The sequence below is a fragment of the Ixodes scapularis genome, unplaced genomic scaffold (assembly GCF_016920785.2).
Source record: "Ixodes scapularis isolate PalLabHiFi unplaced genomic scaffold, ASM1692078v2 PGA_scaffold6__148_contigs__length_123643588, whole genome shotgun sequence".
In the NCBI taxonomy this organism is placed as follows: Eukaryota; Metazoa; Arthropoda; class Arachnida; order Ixodida; family Ixodidae; genus Ixodes; species Ixodes scapularis.
The window spans coordinates 115,715,070-115,738,505 of NW_024609881.1; the positions used below are offsets into that span (position 1 = coordinate 115,715,070).

Genomic DNA, 23,436 nt, shown 5'->3' on the forward strand with positions numbered 1-23,436 from the left:
GTTGGCCGTGCCCTATCGCAAGCTGGGGCCCAACGGAGATCACCACCCAAGCGAACCATCTTCATCAGTCTGCTCCTGCAAGTGCTGGCGAAAACTGGCACGGTGCGGTCGCAAACCCGCAGCCCAGCAGCATTGACCCCCGCCGCAACGGAACAAGCCCTCCCCACAACAGCCAGTCGCAAGCCTGGCGGAGGCCCTCCCATAGTGGTTCCTTATCCGATCACTGGAGGCGGTCCGACGGGCACCTCGGTGCCGGTGGCCTAAGCAGGCAACTGTCGTCGGACTGCTGCTACGAGTGCGAGCAGCCCGGCCATCACCGAAAGCAGTGTCCAAGACTTCTGGACACTACAAACAAGAGGTGGCACGAGACGGCGGCAAAGGGCCGGAACCAAAACAACCAGGGAAACTACTACGGCCGGCGACGCTGAAACCAGACAGCCACTCGCCGACGGCCGGTGCAGTCCCTGGGAGCGGTCAGGCCGCGGCACAGATTCCATCGGTATGTCGAATCCAGCCCGAGCCTAACATCATTGAACCGCGCATGACAATATCTCTGCTCGATTTTCCCATTGCCGCACTTTTGGATTCTGGGGCCGCTATCTCGCTCATAGGGGATTTCGTTTTCGAACTCTGCAAAGCAAAAAAGATAAGCCTCCGGGAGTGCGAAACCCGTTTGCAGCTAGCTTCTGGTACAGCGATAACAGCTGGAGGAGCCGTGAGGCTGCAGATTCGGTTTAATGGAAAGAAGCGACGTCAGCGATTTCTTTATATGCCAGGACTTGTGGTACCTGTGATCTTGGGCCGAGATTTCATTACAGGCGAAAGCATGACACTCGACTTTTCTGGTGGTGGATACCGGCTGGGACAACAACCGGAGCTGACTCCGTTTACCAAAAGGGAGGACTGCATCCCTAACTCGACCACTGCAGCCCACTTCACCACGGTGCCAGACGTCTTGCCTGCCGGCGTTCGAGAATCGTTGCGAAAGTGCCCCGCAAGCAGCCAGCAGAAGCAGGAGCTGCAAGCCGTCCTGGAGTCTTTCTCACCGATGTTCACGGAAACACCTGGAAAGACTGACATTCTGCTGCACCGTATTGAAACCGGTGACGCGCCGCCTCGGAGGTGCAACCCTCGACCGATCAGCGTCCACAAAAGGGCACTCCTTGATGCGGCGCTCGAGGAAATGATCGACACCGGTTCAGTACGTGAGTCGAAGAGCCCCTGGGCATTCCCCGTTGTTCTCGCCCCGAAAAAAGACGGAACAGCCAGACTCTGTGTGGATTACAGGCGGCTTAACGATGTGTGCGTACGAGACAGCTACCCTTTCCCCAGCATTTCCTCTGTGATGTACGCGCTCGGTAACGCGACCGTGTTTACAACGCTGGATTGCAGTCGCGGGTTCCTTCAGATCGAGATTCACCCATCAGACGTTCCAAAAACGGCTTTCATCTGCCACAGAGGGTTGTTCGAGTTCACCCGACTGCCGTTTGGCTTGTCTAACTCTCCAGCCAGTTTTCAACGCCTGATGGATGTTGTACTTGGGAACTCGAAGTACGAATTTGCCATGGCATACATGGATGACGTGGTTGTTTTCTCGAGAACTATCGAAGAGCATGTCGAGCACCTTCGCATTGTACTTGAGCGAATGCGTAATGCTGGGCTCACGATTCATCCCGGAAAGGTTCAGTTAGCCGCGCCCAAGATTAACCTCCTTGGATTCGTTGTGGATAACGGCACGCTCCGCCCCAACGAAGATAAGTTGCGCGCGCTAACGGAATACCCAAGCCCACATGACGTAAAGAGCCTACAAAGATACCTCGGAATGATTGCGTTCTACCGGGATTTCATTCCACACTGTTCCGAGATATCGCAACCGCTCAATCACCTTCTAAAAAAAGGCGTCAAGTGGTGTTGGTCCGAACAACAACAATGCGCATTCGCAGCCCTTTCAAAAGCCGTGACTGACAACGCTTGTTTACAGCTCCCAGACTTGAACAAGCCGTTCGTTCTGCAGACAGATGCAAGCGACTGTGGCCTGGGTGCTGTCTTGCTGCAGGAGTATGGCGGTGTGCTTCGGCCAGTTGCTTTCACGAGCCACACGCTAACTCCAGCCGAGCGCAACTACAGTGTCGCAGAACGTGAATGTCTCGCCATTATTCATGCTTTGAAGCGATTTGATATGTACCTAGATGGCGCAACGTTCCAGATTCAATCTGATCACTTAGCGCTATCATGGCTAAGGGGACTTAAGAATCCAGCTGGGCGTCTTGCTCGTTGGGCGCTTACGCTACAACAGTACGACTACTCCATTGTGTACCGCCCGGGGTCAACTAACAAAGTTGCTGATGCGCTCTCTCGTGCTCCACTTCCCGAGGAACACTCGCAGGATACCCATGGCTTGGTGACCGTCGCGGCCACTACACGAGGATCCCCAGATTCACGGTGGGGTACATTGGTGAGCCGCGGGGAGCTTCGCAAGGCGCAGCTGGATGACGGGCTCTGTCAACGCGTGTCCGCTTGGCTGGCAGCAAGAGGTCCAGTCGACCGCCCAAGTGACGAGGAGTTCGACTCCTACTTGATGAGCGACGACGGCCTCCTGCTACGCTACATCCCCCAGGCAGACGACGATCCGGGTGGCTCGGCGTTCCGGACCGTGATACCCCGCAAGCTACGTAAGCTTTTCATCCGATACATGCATGACTCTGCCTTGGCAGGACACAGCAGTGGGAGCAAGACTTACGAAAAGTTATCCCAAATTGCTACCTGGCCAGGCATGAGGCAAGATGTGCTCCGATATGCTCGTAGCTGCTCAGTGTGCCAGAAGGCAAAACCACGTGGTGGCCAGCCCCCTGGTCTCATGCAACCAATCGCGAGTCAGAGCCCTTGGCAGATTTGTTGCTGTGACGTCATGGGCCCCTTCCCACGCAGTACCCGCGGCAATCAGTACTTGTTCGTGGTAACCGACCACTTCACGAAGTGGGTCGAGTTATTCCCTTTGCGGAAGCTAGATTCGCAAAAAATCTGGGAGTGTCTACTCGAAACATTCGCTAGGTTTGGGTTTCCTGCACAGCTTGTAAGCGATAATGCCTCCTATCTCACGAGTAAGGTGTTTGTGGATGCATGCGCGGTGCTGGGAATTAAGCACAAGAGAACTTCCCCATACCACCCGCAAGCAAACATCACAGAAAGGGTAAATCGGAACCTTAAGATGATGTTAGTGGCCTACACAGAGCGCCACAAGGACTGGGACGCGAAACTGCCCGAGCTGGCATTCGCAACCCGTACGACCACTAATCGGTCAACGGGTCTCACTCCTGCCCAATTAAATTTTGGCAAGGAGCTCGCATTCCCGCTTTCTAACAGCCTCCTTTCTACAGAGTCTGGAGGAAGGCCTCGCCCCTACGTGAAGTTCGCAGAGGACCTGCGAAAGCGCTTCTCCGATAACCTTCGAGAGGCCAGAGAAAATCTCGACGTCGCCCGGGTACAGCAGGCTGAACAGTACAACCGGGGGCGACGTGACTTGCAGTTCGAGGTGGGAGATATTGTGCTCCGGCGTACTCACCCACTGAGTGACGCCGCTCGAGGCTTCGCAGCCTCCCTCGCCAACAGGTGGGAAGGTCCGTTTCACGTGCGTGAAAAGTGCTCACCACTCACTTACAAACTAGTTAACTGTGAGTCCAGTGAGGAAACCGGACCTGTTCATGTCACCGACCTTAAACAATTTTTCCAAGCAGAAGACGAAGATTCCTCGCAGGACCGGAACGACAATGACGGCAGTCCCGTTCCGGAAACCCCCTTGTCTCCACCAAGGCGGCGGTATAACCTGCGACGTCGGTGACGCGAAAGAGAGAGGAACCTTTTTTTTTTTTGTGTGTCTCCTGTCTTCGCCTCTCTCGCATTTTGGGGGTAGTTTTCTGCTTCCACGGATCTGCTCCCCTTTCAAGAGAGGGGGGGACGATCGTGTGCCCACCTCAGATCCGTCATTTGGAACTTTTTGGCAGGGGGGGTAGCAGCAAAACTTTGCTCGCAACTAAACGCCTGCCCTGCCCTCTCTTGTTTCACGAAGATGGCACGTGACAACAACCGTCACCACACCCCGCCATCAGAACGACATGGCGGCCGGGCACATGGTATGCCGGGCCACCAAGGACGTCGGCGCGGCAGGGGCGGCCCAGGGCACCGTGGACCGCGGCCACCCCCTACAGGACGGCCCAACGGACCCGGCCTGTGCAGACGGTGCGGCAGCCGGCCACAACGATCCGTCGCCACCTGGACTATACTGGAGGGGGCCACCTCTGTCGGCTGGGCATCAGACCTACGTTGGAGACAGCAGCCCCGCCCCGAGAACGGCTGCCCTCCAGCCAATATTCCGGAGCCATTCCGCGGGCGGACCCTCGAAGACCGCCACCCCACAGAGCCGGCTGCGCAATATACAGCCGAGGAGTTGCGCCTCCACTGCCCACTCTGTGGGGTGCCAGAAATATCTAGAGCGGCCCACATCCGTGGCCAGCTGCACGGGGAAAGGGCAGACGCGGACAGGATCGCCCGCATCAATAGGCTGAACGAGCGCGACCTAGAGCGAGCCATCGCGCTGATCCAGTGCCGCCGGCCGGACCTCCTGCGCCAGCGCACCCCACCCCTCGACGCCGACGACATCGTGATAGACATGCCCGATTGTTAAGGGGGGGAGAGTGTGGGGGCACACGGTTGCCCGGTACCCCAAATACCGCGGCCATCATTCGGCCGCAAGGTGGCGGCAAGCAGCCGGCCACGCGCGCGTCGTGCCGCTCGCCTATATTAGGCGAGACAGGAGCGGCGCGAGGGCAGTCGGCCGATTTCCGCCGAGCTGAAGTAATCATGTTAGTATTGTGATTGTCTTTGTCTGATTAAATGTAGTTTCTTGTTGTTGAAACCGACGGCTCCGTGTTATTCCTCCGGGTCGGGTATGCAGCAAGGCAAACCGACCACAAAGTCCACATTAGAAGTAAAATTCACATACCATTCAGTATGCTCAAAACATAATTGAAGCATGCTATCTTGTATGATAAAGTATGCTGTTAGTATACTTTTAGTCTACAGCTGTTTGACAAGGGTGGTGCCCCTCCGGCTTTTACATTCAAACGCCGATTCAAATGCCCGAACCACTTCAGCGACATTGACATTCGACAGCCGAGTTGGACGTCCATGCCCACTTCAGCGACGACACGTCAAGCACGCACCTGTTGGATTGTTGAGCGTGATTCCGTTGCGAAAGTAGGCGGAGCCATCCCTGCCCACTGCCCAGAGACGAAGTCCAGCACCCAGGCTGATGGACTCAAACTGCTGCTCGGCTGCCACGTGCACCCACGACGTTCCCTGGATGTGGGAGACGCCCATCCACCAAGCTATAGAATCCGTAAAATTCAAAAAGGCAAGATGGCAAGAAAACTCGTGGCCATGGTCTGTTGCAGGTTAAGAAAAGTGGGACAAGCTCCACCCACAAAGCCCTCCATTCTTTCCACTTTAGCAGAGCAAATGCTGGAAAGGAGGCGAGTGGAGAGGAGGAAACCACTAATTATGGCGAGCCGAGAACATTGTCAGAGGGGCTCTTACCGTTGCTCTAAACCTAGAACAGACTGTAGGCTCATATCCAGCTTCAAACTGCTTATTTGTTAGAAAAAGCACTACCGTAAAATAGAGGTTGGCATTTTAGGTCACCTCACTCTCACTCACCCTCACCCTCAACCACACTCACCTAAGCCTCTCACTCACCCTCACAGCTACACTCACCTTCAGCCCCTCACTCACCTTCATCTTCACAGTCACACTTACCTTCAGCCCTTCACTCACCCTCACTGCACCACACGGCCCTCACGCACTCATACCCCTCATGCACTCGCTTTCCTCCCACCCTCCCACCCCTCGTGATCCTCACTCACCTTCACACTCATGAATTTTCGTGGTTCAGAAACTCACTCACCCTCACCTCACCTGTGAAGGCGACGGTGAGTGAGGGCCCTCATGAGTGAGGTTTGCCGAGGTATGCCATAAAATCCCGTAAAAACCCCCACCCAAAATGAACATTAAAGGTTGAAAAACATGGGGTTGACTATTTTTGGGGATGCTACAGCAAAACTTTATCAAAAATTAGTGAAAAAAACCTAGGCACCGGCGAATTCGCGCTTCACGATGCGATAAACAAGCAGAAATTCGCTACCAACTCCTGTGTCTTGAGAAAGGATACTGCAGAATGCAGATGCAGCAGATTCGAGTTTCATGGTGCAATAAGCACACGGGAACCCACTACAAACTTGCCTGTCACGAGAACTGATATCGCGCGCGCAGATCGCGGACGAAAACGCGGGAACCCGCTATACGAACTCGCATGTCACAAGAACGGATACCGCAGCTCGCGGATGCAACAGATTCGCATTTCACGATGCAATATACACGCGGGAACAACTCGCGTGTCACGGGAACCGATATCGCGCACGCAGATCGCGGACAAAAACACGGGAACTTGCTACAAACTGGCTCTCACACGTACCGGTAACGCAGATCGCGCGGTGGATCTGATTCCCATCAGACATCGCAGGATGTCCGACGGGGATCGGGGGGATGTTATGGATGTCTAGCCAGAAAAACGGGATGGGCGATCTCTCGGGGGAGGGCGTCCTTGCGGGATTTGAGTGCACTAGACTGAAAACTGGCTAGCAATCCCAGCAGCGGAAAACGGACATCCCACCGGGGATCTGCCTGAAACTCGTTTAGTGCGCCAAATAGTCGAGGAAACACCGAAGCAAAACCTGTGGCTAGGTAGCGCAAGCCAGCACCCGAATCAAAGTGTTTAGCCATTTACTAGCCATCTACTAAAGCGTGCCCCTTGGTAAATGTGCTCTATACATAGCGGCCAACCTTTATACCAGCCTATGATAGATTAAGAAATTTGTAAAGCAAAAAGTAAACTTCCAGGTAACTCCATTGCAGCATCAGCATTTCAATCGGTGAACGTGCCAATCCACTTTCATCAATTCATTCACTTCGATTTTGTGTTCCCGACGTCCCGAAGGGTCCTGCTCGTTTCGGCGATAGTTTTTGGCAAGTTCGACAGCATCCTTTGAAGGTTCCTACCTTGGGGCAATCCTGAGAGACCCCCTTCCTGTAGACAGCCTCTCCATTGTAGGACACCGCCCAGAGTGCTATTGGTCCGCTGCGGCAGTCTGTCTGGAGTGATACGTCTCGCAGGGCCATCGGCTCCACTTCCACCCAGGGACCGGTGGTGTGAAGCTTGCACAACCTTCACCGACAAACAAAATGACGAGTCCTTGGAGCCAGATCGGCAAATGAACAAATTAATGCATAATTAATGCCTACCAAAGTATGCAGACATCCCACGCCTTGCAGTATGAAAATATGCAGATTTGCTTTTCTGGAGTTTAACAAACACTTTTTCTCTTCACCCAAGCTCTTTTTAATAGAGGTTGTTAAAAAGCCCCCCCCCCCAAAAAAAGAAATGTAGTCCAAGAAGTTGGTATTCTCATACAGCAAGAAATGTGTGTGGGACGTTTGCTTCTCCTAAATTCTCCAGGTACATATGCGAAACATCAGTTAAGTAGACAGCATTACAAACCCAAACATAAAGTAAACATGATTTATACTTTCTCTTTTTCTTTTCTTCTGGTGAAATAACATTTCGTATTCAAAGGGCAAGTCCAAAGAATCATTCGGTTCTGACTTCTGATACTGATGTCATTTCTATTTGACCTTTCAAGATCCTAACAAAAACAAATTAAAAACTAGAGCAGACATTCTCAAACTCATTTATATCAAACAATGTTAACCTTACTTGAATGACACCCGAAGAAACCTCACTGGTATCGATGCTGATGTAATATGGCAGTGAAGAAGCTTACAGACATTGTAAATCAATGCATACACAAGGAAACTTCTGGCACACAGTCAAGCATCAATAGAGGGTTCTGAAATATTTTGGTGGGCAGGTTGGATAAGCATAATGAAGAATAAATGGCACTAGAACAGCAAAATGAAGACAAGATTAGCATCAGGTAGTCCCGTCTTTGTGTTCTTGTTTGCACTTTGCACTATTTATCCTTCATAATCAATGGGCAGCTCAGATCTTTTAAAACAGCGCTTAAACTGGAGGAAATAACACTTTACTTGGAGGAGGAGATGGCCGAAAAAACTTTGGAAGCTCAGGAATCCCTTTGGACACTCAAAGGAACCTCTGAGTTCCTATAGTCGAAGAGTTCCTCCCACTCTTTCCACCCTAGCAGAGTCAACACTGGAGAGGAAGAACTCTCCCGAGTTCACTCTGCTAACGAGGACAGATGGGAGGAGCATCCCCTGAACTCTCTAACATGTCACCAACTACAGTCAAATCTCATTAATTCAAACTTCTGGATAATTCAAACTAACATGCAGGTTCCATCCTATGCGTCTCTGTGGGAGGAAACTCCCGGTAATTCAAACTTTGATTTATTCAAAGAAATTTTCGGTCCCGCTCGAGTACGAATTAATGAGATTCAATGGTACAACTACCCACGTCACCAACTCTAACCAGTCACCAAATATAAGGACCTATGTCCCCAACTCCTTAACCTGTCACCAACTATGAGGACCTATGGACCAGAGGAGAAACAGACCTGAACCAGCGCCTCCGGCGTACATAGTCCGTCATCCCCTTGTGGGCGTGGTAGGTGAACGGGAAGTCTCGCGCATACTGCCAGCCATCCCCGTCCACCCCGCCCGGGGCGCGGTAGTCCACGGCCCAATCAGACACCTGCAAGGCGGCGGCCATCTTTGCTCAGACCAAACAAGCCAAATGCTACGAGCTAACTTCGATTAATGCATTCATAACGTGCAAATTGCTCAGGCTGACATGACAAAATGAAAAGCTTAAAGGAGGACCAGGGGGGTTTTCTTTTCTGGCATTAACCCACTCTGCGTGCTCCAAGTGTCCAAAAATTCTGAAATTACAAGCATGTGTGCGGCCTGTTTTTTTTATGAAGAATGAGCTGAAGGATCGCAACATGTCCCTTCCTTTTGTGGGAGAGGGATGTTTTTTTGCTGGAAAAAGGGTCACGTCGCGATTATTGATGACAATTTTAACAGGCAAATAGGCAACACACGATTGTAATATGAGGAGTTTCAGGACATTCAAAACATGTAGATGGAGCTATCGCCATAAAAGGATGAACTCAAAACCCTCATTAGTCATTTTTAAAATAACGAGACCTTTATGCATGCTTAGATTTTTACAAAAACACAAACCTACAATGATCCAGCAATTAAAAGAAAAAATTAATAACTCAAAATTACTTTTATAAAAAAAAAAAGACGGACGTAAAACAGAAGCCCCCTCTTTCCCCCAAAACAAAGAATACAAATTCCGCTGTCATGCGCTCTGAAGACACCAAACTTGAAATATCTAAAAGTAATAAGTCGTCCGGGAAATAATAGAATCCCCCAATCGTGCCTTTTATGGCCATCCAAAATGAGATGTTTTCAAAGTAGTCAGTAGAAGACTTAGTTGTCAGTAAAACACGATTCTTTCTGCGTTTTAAACGTGCACGTTTAGATAAAAAAGCCTACTTATTTGAAATGCACATGCACATAATGCACCCCATGAAGGGAAAAATCAGTAACGCCCCACAAAAAGCCAATCTCTTTTTTTTTTTTTTTACTGGAGTTTTTGAGGTTTTTACTATGAATTGATCTGATCCCCACAAAAGAGATTTGTGCCCCCCTCACCTCTCGCCCCGCCCCGCCCCGCCCCCCCCCCCCCCTCCCCCTAAGACCACTGAAATGTGCCCGAATACATCCTGCTTCAAGGTTCCTTTAAAATTGATATAACCCAAACACACGTACATAGTTATAACAGATGCACACAATTAAAAAAAAGGGGGGGGGGGGAGGAAACGGGAAAACACTTGGTATTAAAAAACAACTTTCGATAGGGAAAACCAAACATCTAAGCGACCTCGCATACGCTACATACACGTCCAAATTCAAAATGGCGGCCGCGATACAAAGGCGATCGTGTGCGGGCACGCGCGATGAAACTTTTTATGGCGATCAAGGCCACGCCGCCGATCAAGGCCACGCACGCGCACTCGTCACGTCCGATATGTTACAGAGTGTTCTCCAACTTAATCTCGAACCATCGTGTTTAAAATCCAACCATCGTCGCTGAGTTGACTCCTCAACAAACGCCGAATACGATGTACCGCGTCGTGACTTGACGCTCGGTGCGTAGTTCTGCCCCATGAAAAGGTCACGTGATTCCGATGCGCCCGCCGCGGCACATCGCAAGGAGAAACGGAGTGCGGGTCCATATCACATGAGCCAATGACGTTTTAGAGAACAGCGACATCTGTGCGAATCAACGTTTTAGCGTTTAACGGGGCCGCGCGAGTTAACCCAACAGCTTCGCGGCGGCCAACTCTTATTCGGTGAAACGTGGGCGTTCGCCAAAAAACGTCATTCTACCAATTGAGTGCCTCCCGTCTCTGCGCGCGGGTATGGGCTCGCGAGCATGATCACGTGCGAGCACCGACAGGATGAAAACTGATCAGAACGGCAGGCGGGCTGTCCCGCCTGAACTCTGTACATACACGAGAACACTCGGCGTCTCTCTAGCATATACGATATATGCGGGCGCAACCACCGTGGGCGCAACCAAGGCACAGCGGGGTGCAACGAGCGTGTGCAACCAGCACTAGACTGTCCGTGTCTAAAGCCCTTCGATAAAATGTACGCTCGCTGTTTCTTACAAGTAGCGCCAACCAGCGAACGAATCATCTGCCGCCATTTGCTTCCAAGGGCCGTTCAGTAGACCGATCTCACCAGCCAGTTTGACCACGCCACCGCTGCCGCAATGCATCGAGGGAACTTTAGTCTTCCTGCACGTGCGACCACTTCGCTGGAGCTCTGCGCGTGTGGAGCACGAAACGGCACGAGCCCTCGCATGCACGGCCGTCTGCCTGCTGTAAACTAAAGTTATGGCGGCGTCGCGCATGCGCCGAACGCTTAGTGAGATCGGTCTGTTCAGTGCCTCACCGCCATTCCGCACCGTAAACATTCAGCGTTCCGTACCGTTAACATTAGTCATAGCTGCGACGCCATGCAGATACGTCCATTTCTGCACGTTCTAGACATTATCTGTCGCTTGCTCGCATATATCTTTAATCTTTGTTTAGAAAGACCGAGAGAGACCAGACCGGCTTTTAAGCCTCTTGGGACGTCTTAGGACCGGATACGCTGCATCGCATCCGGTCCAGACGTCGCAAGAAGCTTAAAAACCGGGCTGGTCTCTCTCGGTCGTACTCGGTCGCATATGTGTGAACGGCGCTTTAGGCTTAAAGGGGCCCTACAATCATATCTAAGCGTCTCCCTTTTTTTTGCGGTTTCCACGTCCCTCGGGGTTCGGGCAAGACAGCGGGCACGGAGGGAGCAACTAAATATCAGTGAGTCATATTTTGGGAAAATAAGCGCCGAAAAAACACGGACAAAGAGTAGATTGACAACGACACAGGGCGCACTCTCAACTGAATTTATTAGGAAAAAACACAAACTTATATACCAATGGGAGCACACTATCAGACACCACACGTCACGTTAGTCTCCGCCCAGACCACGTTTCAAATATTCAAACTCATTCGTAGACAGAGCCAATGATGTATCGCTAATGCATTTTTTACCCCTTCTCCTAATCTCAAATGCCTCGTGAAGCTCGCGTGACACTTTGTTTCTGTACCTCGCCAATATTTTAGTGCTGTCAAATGATGGGTCGCAAGTGCATCTTTTGCAATGTACAGCCAAATGCCCTGACGGTGTAGTTCTAGTTGAAGCGGCGTGCTCGCGGACCCGATCACTACTCTTTGTCCGTGTTTTTTCGGCGCTTATTTTCCCACGATGTACCAACTGGCCCATCTAAGCATTTTATTGCGAGTCATATTTTAACCGGACGATGCGGAAACCTCCTCCACCTACGGGGGCGACCCGCGGTGCCTTTTTCGTCGAAATACAAACTATAAGTGGCGCGAACCGTTTCAATTATTTATAAAAGCGGTTTTTGTTCACTTTTTTAGATCAGAAAAGAAACAAATGCAGTTTATAAAGTACGGGGGGGGGGGGGGGGTTCCCCTCTTTCTCTGACTCTCGTTTGTGTACCCGCCTAGAAGATTAGCCCGTCGCTCAAAATTCAGACAAAAGTTGCTTTCCCCAACCCGTTCACCCCGAAGCTGACAGTGCTGTGGAAGCTACGTGCTCGTTGGGCCAGCCAGACTTGCCGCGTGATCACGCTCCTTCGCGCATACCCACGGGCAGAGAATGAGGTCAGGTGATGAAAGGGAGGCGGCTGATTGGTCCGGCAAGCGCGTAGGTTCCACCACAACGTCAGCTTTGGGGTGAAGGGCCGGTTTCGTGTGAGGTGCGTTTGGACCCGATGACGCGGTTTTGGAACGGCGGATGTATCGCAGTGAAAAGGCAGAGAGCTTACGAAGGGGAGGAGGTACGTAATAGTCCGCTGTGTTTTCAAATGTTCGCGCTGAAGGTCAGGCTTTTGACTTTCTACCTTTTTTTTTTTTTTTTGGCCCACTGAACGATGTGTTATTAGTAAAATCCCAATTTAAAACGATTTATCCGAACCCAAAATTCGTTTCATGGGCCTTTAAAGGGATACGGAAAAGAAATGTCTGAACTTTTATATCTTTGTTTAGATGTGGTCCATGTTGTGCTCGCAGCCCAAAAACGCTAGCCTAGACTATATATACTGTTTCTGGGCTGCAGGCAAAGAAGTCGAGAAAACTCATTTTAAAACGAATGAACAGTTTTTAAAATTGCGTCTGGTGGCGGTCTGCGAAGCTCCGTTGGAATGCCGTCACGTCAGGAGTTCCTAAGAAGCAGTTCCAGATCAAGGCAGTATGGTTCTCTCGTGGACTTATACTCAGTCCCGAACGTGACTTGACGGAGAACGCTCATAAGCTGAGACCGCAGCTAAAGCTACAAGCGCGAGATAGCCCGCGCTCCCACGACTTTGAAAAATGCATTTCTAGCACGAGCGCTCGTTCTGCGGAACCATGCTTGAAAGCAGCGACCTCGAGGTCCCGTGGGTGCGGCACTGGCTGCAGTCTCAGTTCCACAGTGCTTCTACAACGTGCATTCCACACCATCGAGATCGCCGTTCTTTGGACACGTTAGGTAGGAGCTTGAACTGATTGACCTTTGTCGGACCAACTAGTGCCACTAGCTGGCTCTATACTCCGTTTGACGTTATGTTGTACCGCAGCGAAGGCTAGAAGCGCGAGCTCATAGCGTTGGCAGCTGCCCTTGGTGTACGAGAGCTTGTGCCGCCGACATGTGCCCTAAAGCAAGGAGCTCGCGCTTGTAGCCTTTCCTGCGGTACAACACAAGGTGAAACAGAGTATAGAGCGAACCATGCATAACAACAAGACAAAGTGTCCACGCGTTTCGTGCGGTGCGTGACCGCGCGGTGACCAAATGCATTGTCCGTCGAAGAAGTGGATGTTGCACGTGAGGTATAAGCACCGGCAACCATTCGAAAGGCGGCACCAGGCCACGGACGACCTGCCTCGGAGACAACGTCGGTCCACCCCAGCAGACGACATGTTTCTCAAAGTTTTTCTTCTGCTCTGCATTGCCGGTGAGCAGACCACCCGTCCGCCGTTTCTCACAGTGGAGATCAGTCAACCTAAGCCAATATTTGTGCAGTTGAGATGAAGCATGAAGCTCGTCCGAGCAGTTAGAAACAACTTCAAAGGAAACTACCTGGAAGCTTCAAAGCGACAGACGATGGTTCGCTAAGTCACCTCTGGAGGGAGAAACCCTCGAACCGGACTCGCGGTTCGAGGGTTTCTACCACTGGACCGGGAGTACCGGTTCCAGGGCAAAGTCCTCCTTCGGGGTTGAAGCTCAACCTAACAATGGCAGACGACGTCTCGCCAAGAGCCACTCGGCCGTTTTCTTCAGCTTCTTCGGTGCTGAATTCCACTAACAGACTTATCTACTCCTGAACTAAGTCTTAAGCTTCTTCAGAGCTAATGCTCAGCCTCGCAACGCAGACGACGTTTCCCTAACAGATGTAGCTACCCCTTGCCTAAGTTTTAAGCTCCTTCAGTGCGCAAAATGAGCCTCGCTATGGCAGACGACGTTTCGCCCAAAAAACATAGTTACTTCAGGGCCATTTTCTTTAGATTCTTCGGGGCTAAGAAGCTAGGCCTTTCAGCGAAACGTACGTAGCCACTATCTTCCAGGAGGTTCCTTCAGAAGTCCACGCAGTTCCTCAAACCGCAGTACAGTCGGCAAGAGAGTATAGCGTCAATGCAACCACTCCAGTCGGAGTCTTTGTGCTGGTGAATGAGCAATCAGCACTATTTGCAAACGTAACGAAGAGCTTCAAGCAGCGCTTGTAGTTTAGGTAGAATAAACCACTGGTGCCCATCAAACTTAGCTTAGGGTGATACTCTGTTTAACCCAAAAGGGCGATTGACACACTTGCGCTGCTATGGCAACAAGCTGCGTCGGTTCCAACGAAACCGGTTTTTACCCCAATTTGTTGGAGCCTACGCAGCTGTTGCCATAGGAACCCTCGCACTCGGTCGAACTCAACGCAAGTGTGTGAATATGCATCGCAGCGAAGGCTATAAAGTAAGTTACAGGTTAAGAAGCTAACGGCAAATGCCTTCAAAGGGAATCGCATATCCCTTCGCGTCCCCCGCATCCAATAGCGTCCCATCGTTTCCGTGACGTCGCGGACGACGCGCGAGGAGGGTCTTGCCTTTTGTACATATTTGCTTTGTCTTTCGACTTTGACTTAGCACTGTGGAAACCACGAGAGGGAGGTAGAGTTTCCCCCCCCCGATGGAAACAAATACGACTTTCGGGGATCAGCTTCCCCCTCCGATGGATACAAAGGCTGCTTTCAGGGGCTCGGTTCCCCCTCCGATGAATACAAAGGTCGCTCTCTTATAAAGTGGGATCGGAGAAAAGTTGGAATCCATTGAAGCGGAACAAGGAGCGTTTTCAGTGAACTCTTCTTTCGACTGCGGAGGGATTTGAAACGGGCGCATTACGCTTGTAGGAGGAGCTTCTCCTACCTTCTTGACAGTAAACCAACAAGCCCAAGCTCATAGCTTCGGCAGCTGCATCTGCTGCACGAGAGTTCGTGAGGTTGAAGTGCATCCTTGAGCAAGGCGGCGCAACACAAGGATAAAGGGTGCATTGTATGTTCATAATAGAGAGTTTTAGTACCGGGTACGATCGATCAAATATAACCCGGTTTTTCGGCCCGGATAAATAAACTAAACTACGCATTGAAGAAAGCTGGAACTCTCAGAATCTGAGATAGGATGCGAAAGTAGGATAACGCGAAGTTACCTAGATGAAAAGATACAAGGGCATCAATCAATGAAACCCGATAGACCGTTCTGATAGCTCCGATAACCATACTTGATAGCAGTTTTAGTAGATCGTTCGGACACCTCCGATAACCATACCCGATACGCAGCCGTCACCTTTGTGCATGCATTGTGTCGTCATCGGATATCGTTACGTGCGGTATCGGAACTATCCACTCCAAATTTCGGTACATCGTTCTGATACCTCCGATAACGATACACGAGAACGATACGACGCATGCGCAAAAATGTCGGCGAACTATTGGGGACCGTTACCAGAGTTGTCTCAACTATCTACTCCCTATTAAACCTATCCCACCGTGTTTTTTGTTTTTTTTCCCTGAAACGACATTTACGAGTAATATATTCCGCCGCAGTGGTACTTGCCGAATGCAAGCCCCCATCGCAACGGCGCCCCGAGACCTCGGACCCCCTCCCGCCAGGAGGCGCTGTCGTCCAACAGCCACGGTGGCGCCGCCTGCAGCGACAGCGAGGAGGCGAAGGGCGAGCCGCCCCGGCCGACACCATGCACGACGACGACGAAGGGGAGGAGGACATCGACTCCGATGGCGACGACGAGGACGACGATGATGATGATGATGACAACAGCGCTGGCGATGATGATAATGACGAGGGCGACAAGCAGGACAAGGCGTGGTTGGGCTCCCACGAACGCGTCCGACGGACTGGACAAGGGCACGATGGACAAGTCGGACTCAAGCTGGACTGCATCTTCGTGAGTTAATGACGTTTTAAGCGCCGTTCAGACACATGCAACCGAGTTGGACGCAGAGAGACAAGACCGGTTTTTAAGCATCTTGCGACGTCTTAGGGCCAGCTCCGCAGCAGCGCATTCGGTCCTAAAGGCCCGTTCACAGTCTTGCGACTGAGTAAGACCGAGAGAGACCAGACCGGTTTTTAAGCCTTTTACGATATCTTATAGGCCCAGCTCCGCTGCAGCGCATCCGGTCCTAAGACGTCGCAAGAGGCTTAAAAACCGGTCTGGTCTCTCTCGGTCTTACTCGGTGGCATATGTGTGAACGGGCCTTAAAAAAAAAAAAAAAAAAACAGGTCTTGTCTCTCTCCGTTTTTCTCGGTTGCAAAAAAAATGTGTGAACGGGCCTTTACCCTCAGCGCCCGGATTCGATGGCACGAGTATCTTTACAGCGGTAGCTATTACCGTAAAATCGTAAGCCAGTCCCTACCCAAAATTTAGAGATAATCGTGTAAAACTTAACAAAATGTAAAGGCATGTCCTTTCTGTGTATATTTTCCGAACGTTACAAAATTGAGGGGTGGGTGCATATTGTGGAATGGGCGGATGCTCGGTATCCTACGGTACAGTGTCCCTTTCGGGCGCAATCCGGCGTTGTTCGTACGCAAAAACCCACGTAATCGCGAGGAAAGAGTGATCGCGCGGCCAGTTAATGTTCTCTCTCTCTTCCACACCCACTACACTCCTCGCCGCTTCGGGGTTCTGGAAGCTTCTCCAGCCACCGGCGAGTCAATGTTGTGGCGTATGCTTACAAAAATCAACACTTGTTCTCTCTTTTCTTTGTAACTAAACATGCCTCAACTTCTTTTAGAAGCTGAGGCATGTATACTTTTAAAGAAACGAAATCCCGAAGATGCGGGGAAGGACGGCAAGGTTTTGGGCATTGTCGTCGAAGTCATGTTTAAATCGCGCTCAATCGCAGATTATTGGCGACAAACCATAATTTTTTCTTTAAAGGGATACTTCAACGAAATTTGAAATATTCCCGTCGTGTTCAAAAATAGGTTGAATATGATCCACAATATCCGTAAATGACAATCGCACGTTTGTATTTTGATCCTGGTGGCTGTATTTTTCGTTATAAACGGCCCACTCTGGCAAGCGCTCGGAGAAGGCCCATCTTAGAGCACGTGACATCCAACGCAATCCTGACGTAGGTCGTCTCAAGACGAGCAAAGCTACGGCGAGGCTGACGTCGAGAGGATGGCCTAGTCGTTCCAGCCACCGAAGCGGCTGCTTTTGTACGAATTTTGAGTGACGGGTTAATCTTCTATAATCTTCTAGGGGGACAATAGCGACTTCTGCGACACACAAAAGGGATTCTCGGGAAGAGGGGAGTTCCTCCTTCCCCCCTCCTCTCGTCGTGGCCGGAGACGAGACAACCTCCGTCACTGGCTGTCAAGGTTCCTAGACGAGCATTACAAACGAGGCGTTAGCGACATCCACCAGGTGCTCTTTGCTAATCGTTTAATTCGTTTTAAAATTCCTTTTCGAGACTTTTTTAACAAGATATTGGTATGTTCCATGTGATACTGCTCGTTTGAACACATACAGACCAAAAAATGAGCGCCGAAATTTCGTTGTAGTATCCCTTTAACGCTGACAGGTCAAAATCTTTTTTTCTTATTTTATTATCCAAAACGACTGAATACGGTGAATGGGCATTACCCTCAAATTTCAAAACTTGGGAACTCAGTATTTGTGAAGTAAAAAAAAAAAAACAGTTTCCAAAAGCCAAATTTGAAGTTCCCGCGCGATCCGCACCAGTGCAGTGACGTCAAAGATTGAGTCGTCCTGCAACTCGGGTTTCTCTCACGCCTAAGTGTCGTGTTCACCCACGTCCCGCGATCAACCACTCCGTGCGTGCCGCCTATCGCCGTGAGCAGACGACGCTTCACTTTCGAGCTTAAAGTTCTTTTAGGGCTCTTTCAGCGATCTCAAATTCTTTGAAACGGTATGAGGTCGAAGAGAACGCGCAGTGGACTTTTGTGAGCGACGTGAGGGGCCACGTCGCGCCGGTTCTGCATGAAAGACTGCCCCGGCGAAGTCACAACCGGAACTATACGGTACACAAACACCATACTCAGTTGTTTTGATCGTTTGGCGGTTTCCTTTTCGAAGCCTGGGAGGTCGTCGGCCACCTGAAAAAGACAACTTCGTCCGATTCACCCCGACTCAGCGATCTTCCTCAGTGCTAAATGCGTTGAGCGCCGCCATGTTTTCCGAAGGAGGATAAAAAGCCAGGGGCGACATCACTCCCGACTCTGATTTTCGGTATTTCAAAAAGAAGGACCGTAATGCGTTCACAATTCAGTTAAAGAAAAAAAAAAAAGACATGTTTTACGAATGCCGTTAGTAAATATTACACAAATGTCGCTTACACGGCTTCTAAATTTCATAATCGATTTCGTCACAAGTAAAAAGAAGCGAGGAGGTGAGGAGCGGGAGAGAAAAACGCCAGAAATAAAAAACGCGCACGCGCGTTTTTTTTTTTTTTTTTTTTTCGCGTTTTTTTTTTTTTCTTGCGTGTTTAGGAAATTTACGTCGTTTTTGACAACAAAAACAAATACGACCTTAGGGGTGTCGGTGCCCCTTTAAGGTAATGAATAATCTCGTCAAATCTATAAATACTGTTTATTATATAAATCCAAGATTTTTGCAAAAAAAAAAAAAAAAAAATCCCAAACATTCAAAACCATCTTGCCCATAACATCCTACTGTTTTTTTTTTTGTTTTTTTTGTAAACGTTTTGGAGTTTTACGTTCAAATTAATGCCGCTAGGACACGGGGCATTGCATTCAAAACTATATAAACTGTATACTTGTGTTGTTTCTTTTTATGGAGAAATAAATTATGGAAGATGAAAGGTTTTCATACACTTCCTAGAAATTCAGCAAGCTTTAAAAATTCATGAACAGAATGTTCGGGCGCAAACGAGCTGGTGATAATTAAACAATATAAACTATAACCCTGATACTAGGGAGAAAGACGACGATGAAGGAAAGGAATCTCAAACACAGATGAAATTTATTGACAAAAAGACACTTAAAACTGCTTACGTGTAGGAATGCGAAAGCATTCATACACGTAAGCATGAATCCGTAGGAATGCGAAAGCATTCATACACATTCCCCGCCGTCCAGGAATGCTTTCGCATTCCTACACGGCGACCATCGCCATCGTGAACCATCGTGTAAGAATGCGAAAGCATTCGTACACGCAGCGCATTCCTACAAGCAGCGCGCCACGTCTTCGTTTCGCACACGGCGCTCCGGCGGTGACACTCACGCTCCCCCACTGCGCAGGCGCGGGGAACCCCGCCGGCTTCACAACGGCTTCCGTGACGAAGCATTGCGTTGCTGTGCTTTTCTTTGTGTTTTATTGGGAACGGGTATTTAGGTGCCGTTTCGCTCAGCCAATGGGTATTTAGGTGCCGTTTCGCTCAGCCAATGGGAATTTAGGTGCCGTTTCGCTCAGCCAATGGGAATTTAGGTGCCGTTTCGCTCAGCCAATGGGTATTTAGGTGCCGTTTCGCTCAGCCAATGGGTATTTAGGTGCCGTTTCGCTCAGCCAATGGGAATTTAGGTGCCGTTTCGCTCAGCCAATGGGAATTTAGGTGCCGTTTCGCTCAGCCAATGGGAATTTAGGTGCCGTTTCGCTCAGCCAATGGGAATTTAGGTGCCGTTTCGCTCAGCCAATGGGAATTTAGGTGCCGTTTCGCTCAGCCAATGGGTATTTAGGTGCCGTTTCGCTCAGCCAATGGGTATTTAGGTGCCGTTTCGCTCAGCCAATGGGAATTTAGGTGCCGTTTCGCTCAGCCAATGGGAATTTAGGTGCCGTTTCGCTCAGCCAATGGGAATTTAGGTGCCGTTTCGCTCAGCCAATGGGAATTTAGGTGCCGTTTCGCTCAGCCAATGGGTATTTAGGTGCCGTTTCGCTCAGCCAATGGGTATTTAGGTGCCGTTTCGCTCAGCCAATGGGTATTTAGGTGCCGTTTCGCTCAGCCAATGGGAATTTAGGTGCCGTTTCGCTCAGCCAATGGGAATTTAGGTGCCGTTTCGCTCAGCCAATGGGTATTTAGGTGCCGTTTCGCTCAGCCAATGGGAATTTAGGTGCCGTTTCGCTCAGCCAATGGGTATTTAGGTGCCGTTTCGCTCAGCCAATGGGTATTTAGGTGCCGTTTCGCTCAGCCAATGGGTATTTAGGTGCCGTTTCGCTCAGCCAATGGGTATTTAGGTGCCGTTTCGCTCAGCCAATGGGAATTTAGGTGCCGTTTCGCTCAGCCAATGGGTATTTAGGTGCCGTTTCGCTCAGCCAATGGGTATTTAGGTGCCGTTTCGCTCAGCCAATGGGTATTTAGGTGCCGTTTCGCTCAGCCAATGGGAATTTAGGTGCCGTTTCGCTCAGCCAATGGGTATTTAGGTGCCGTTTCGCTCAGCCAATGGGTATTTAGGTGCCGTTTCGCTCAGCCAATGGGTATTTAGGTGCCGTTTCGCTCAGCCAATGGGTATTTAGGTGCCGTTTCGCTCAGCCAATGGGTATTTAGGTGCCGTTTCGCTCAGCCAATGGGAATTTAGGTGCCGTTTCGCTCAGCCAATGGGTATTTAGGTGCCGTTTCGCTCAGCCAATGGGTATTTAGGTGCCGTTTCGCTCAGCCAATGGGTATTTAGGTGCCGTTTCGCTCAGCCAATGGGTATTTAGGTGCCGTTTCGCTCAGCCAATGGGTATTTAGGTGCCGTTTCGCTCAGCCAATGGGAATTTAGGTGCCGTTTCGCTCAGCCAATGGGTATTTAGGTGCCGTTTCGCTCAGCCAATGGGTATTTAGGTGCCGTTTCGCTCAGCCAATGGGTATTTAGGTGCCGTTTCGCTCAGCCAATGGGTATTTAGGTGCCGTTTCGCTCAGCCAATGGGTATTTAGGTGCCGTTTCGCTCAGCCAATGGGAATTTAGGTGCCGTTTCGCTCAGCCAATGGGTATTTAGGTGCCGTTTCGCTCAGCCAATGGGTATTTAGGTGCCGTTTCGCTCAGCCAATGGGAATTTAGGTGCCGTTTCGCTCAGCCAATGGGTATTTAGGTGCCGTTTCGCTCAGCCAATGGGTATTTAGGTGCCGTTTCGCTCAGCCAATGGGAATTTAGGTGCCGTTTCGCTCAGCCAATGGGTATTTAGGTGCCGTTTCGCTCAGCCAATGGGTATTTAGGTGCCGTTTCGCTCAGCCAATGGGAATTTAGGTGCCGTTTCGCTCAGCCAATGGGAATTTAGGTGCCGTTTCGCTCAGCCAATGGGTATTTAGGTGCCGTTTCGCTCAGCCAATGGGTATTTAGGTGCCGTTTCGCTCAGCCAATGGGTATTTAGGTGCCGTTTCGCTCAGCCAATGGGTATTTAGGTGCCGTTTCGCTCAGCCAATGGGAATTTAGGTGCCGTTTCGCTCAGCCAATGGGTATTTAGGTGCCGTTTCGCTCAGCCAATGGGTATTTAGGTGCCGTTTCGCTCAGCCAATGGGTATTTAGGTGCCGTTTCGCTCAGCCAATGGGTATTTAGGTGCCGTTTCGCTCAGCCAATGGGTATTTAGGTGCCGTTTCGCTCAGCCAATGGGAATTTAGGTGCCGTTTCGCTCAGCCAATGGGTATTTAGGTGCCGTTTCGCTCAGCCAATGGGTATTTAGGTGCCGTTTCGCTCAGCCAATGGGAATTTAGGTGCCGTTTCGCTCAGCCAATGGGAATTTAGGTGCCGTTTCGCTCAGCCAATGGGTATTTAGGTGCCGTTTCGCTCAGCCAATGGGAATTTAGGTGCCGTTTCGCTCAGCCAATGGGTATTTAGGTGCCGTTTCGCTCAGCCAATGGGAATTTAGGTGCCGTTTCGCTCAGCCAATGGGAATTTAGGTGCCGTTTCGCTCAGCCAATGGGAATTTAGGTGCCGTTTCGCTCAGCCAATGGGTATTTAGGTGCCGTTTCGCTCAGCCAATGGGAATTTAGGTGCCGTTTCGCTCAGCCAATGGGAATTTAGGTGCCGTTTCGCTCAGCCAATGGGAATTTAGGTGCCGTTTCGCTCAGCCAATGGGTATTTAGGTGCCGTTTCGCTCAGCCAATGGGTATTTAGGTGCCGTTTCGCTCAGCCAATGGGAATTTAGGTGCCGTTTCGCTCAGCCAATGGGTATTTAGGTGCCGTTTCGCTCAGCCAATGGGAATTTAGGTGCCGTTTCGCTCAGCCAATGGGTATTTAGGTGCCGTTTCGCTCAGCCAATGGGTATTTAGGTGCCGTTTCGCTCAGCCAATGGGAATTTAGGTGCCGTTTCGCTCAGCCAATGGGTATTTAGGTGCCGTTTCGCTCAGCCAATGGGAATTTAGGTGCCGTTTCGCTCAGCCAATGGGTATTTAGGTGCCGTTTCGCTCAGCCAATGGGAATTTAGGTGCCGTTTCGCTCAGCCAATGGGAATTTAGGTGCCGTTTCGCTCAGCCAATGGGAATTTAGGTGCCGTTTCGCTCAGCCAATGGGTATTTAGGTGCCGTTTCGCTCAGCCAATGGGTATTTAGGTGCCGTTTCGCTCAGCCAATGGGAATTTAGGTGCCGTTTCGCTCAGCCAATGGGAATTTAGGTGCCGTTTCGCTCAGCCAATGGGAATTTAGGTGCCGTTTCGCTCAGCCAATGGGAATTTAGGTGCCGTTTCGCTCAGCCAATGGGAATTTAGGTGCCGTTTCGCTCAGCCAATGGGAATTTAGGTGCCGTTTCGCTCAGCCAATGGGAATTTAGGTGCCGTTTCGCTCAGCCAATGGGTATTTAGGTGCCGTTTCGCTCAGCCAATGGGAATTTAGGTGCCGTTTCGCTCAGCCAATGGGTATTTAGGTGCCGTTTCGCTCAGCCAATGGGTATTTAGGTGCCGTTTCGCTCAGCCAATGGGAATTTAGGTGCCGTTTCGCTCAGCCAATGGGAATTTAGGTGCCGTTTCGCTCAGCAAATTAAAAATTAGCTGCCCTTTCGCTCAGCCAGCGGGAATTTGAGTGCCGTTTTTCGCCGGGTTCACTCCATGAGACGTAATATGCTTTCACATTAAAAATCCTGTTTGTATAGGCTTCAGATACTCACAGACAGAAAAAAGAAACAAACACAAATAAAGAAACAAACTTTCCGCAACCTTATGTGTGCAAAACACTAACATGAACGAATAACTACAACAGGTCTAAAGTGTGTGTGTATGGGGGGGGGGGGGTCAAACTTTTGTTAAAACTTGTCAGTGACCTTCACCGTTAA

At 50.3% G+C, this 23,436-nt stretch overlaps 1 protein-coding gene across 1 annotated transcript in view; it reads right to left on the reverse strand.

Moving 5' to 3' along the window:
* LOC8036464 (tectonin beta-propeller repeat-containing protein 1) overlaps positions 1-23,436 on the reverse strand; it is a 74,569-nt gene that overhangs the window by 13,413 nt on the left and 37,720 nt on the right. The window contains exons 18-20 of the mRNA XM_029985806.3: positions 8,643-8,779; positions 7,111-7,276; positions 5,220-5,355 (exon numbers count right to left, since the gene is read on the reverse strand). Of these exons, the coding sequence (XP_029841666.2) occupies positions 5,220-5,355; positions 7,111-7,276; positions 8,643-8,779 (439 nt within the window). The remainder of the gene's footprint in view (positions 1-5,219; positions 5,356-7,110; positions 7,277-8,642; positions 8,780-23,436) is intronic.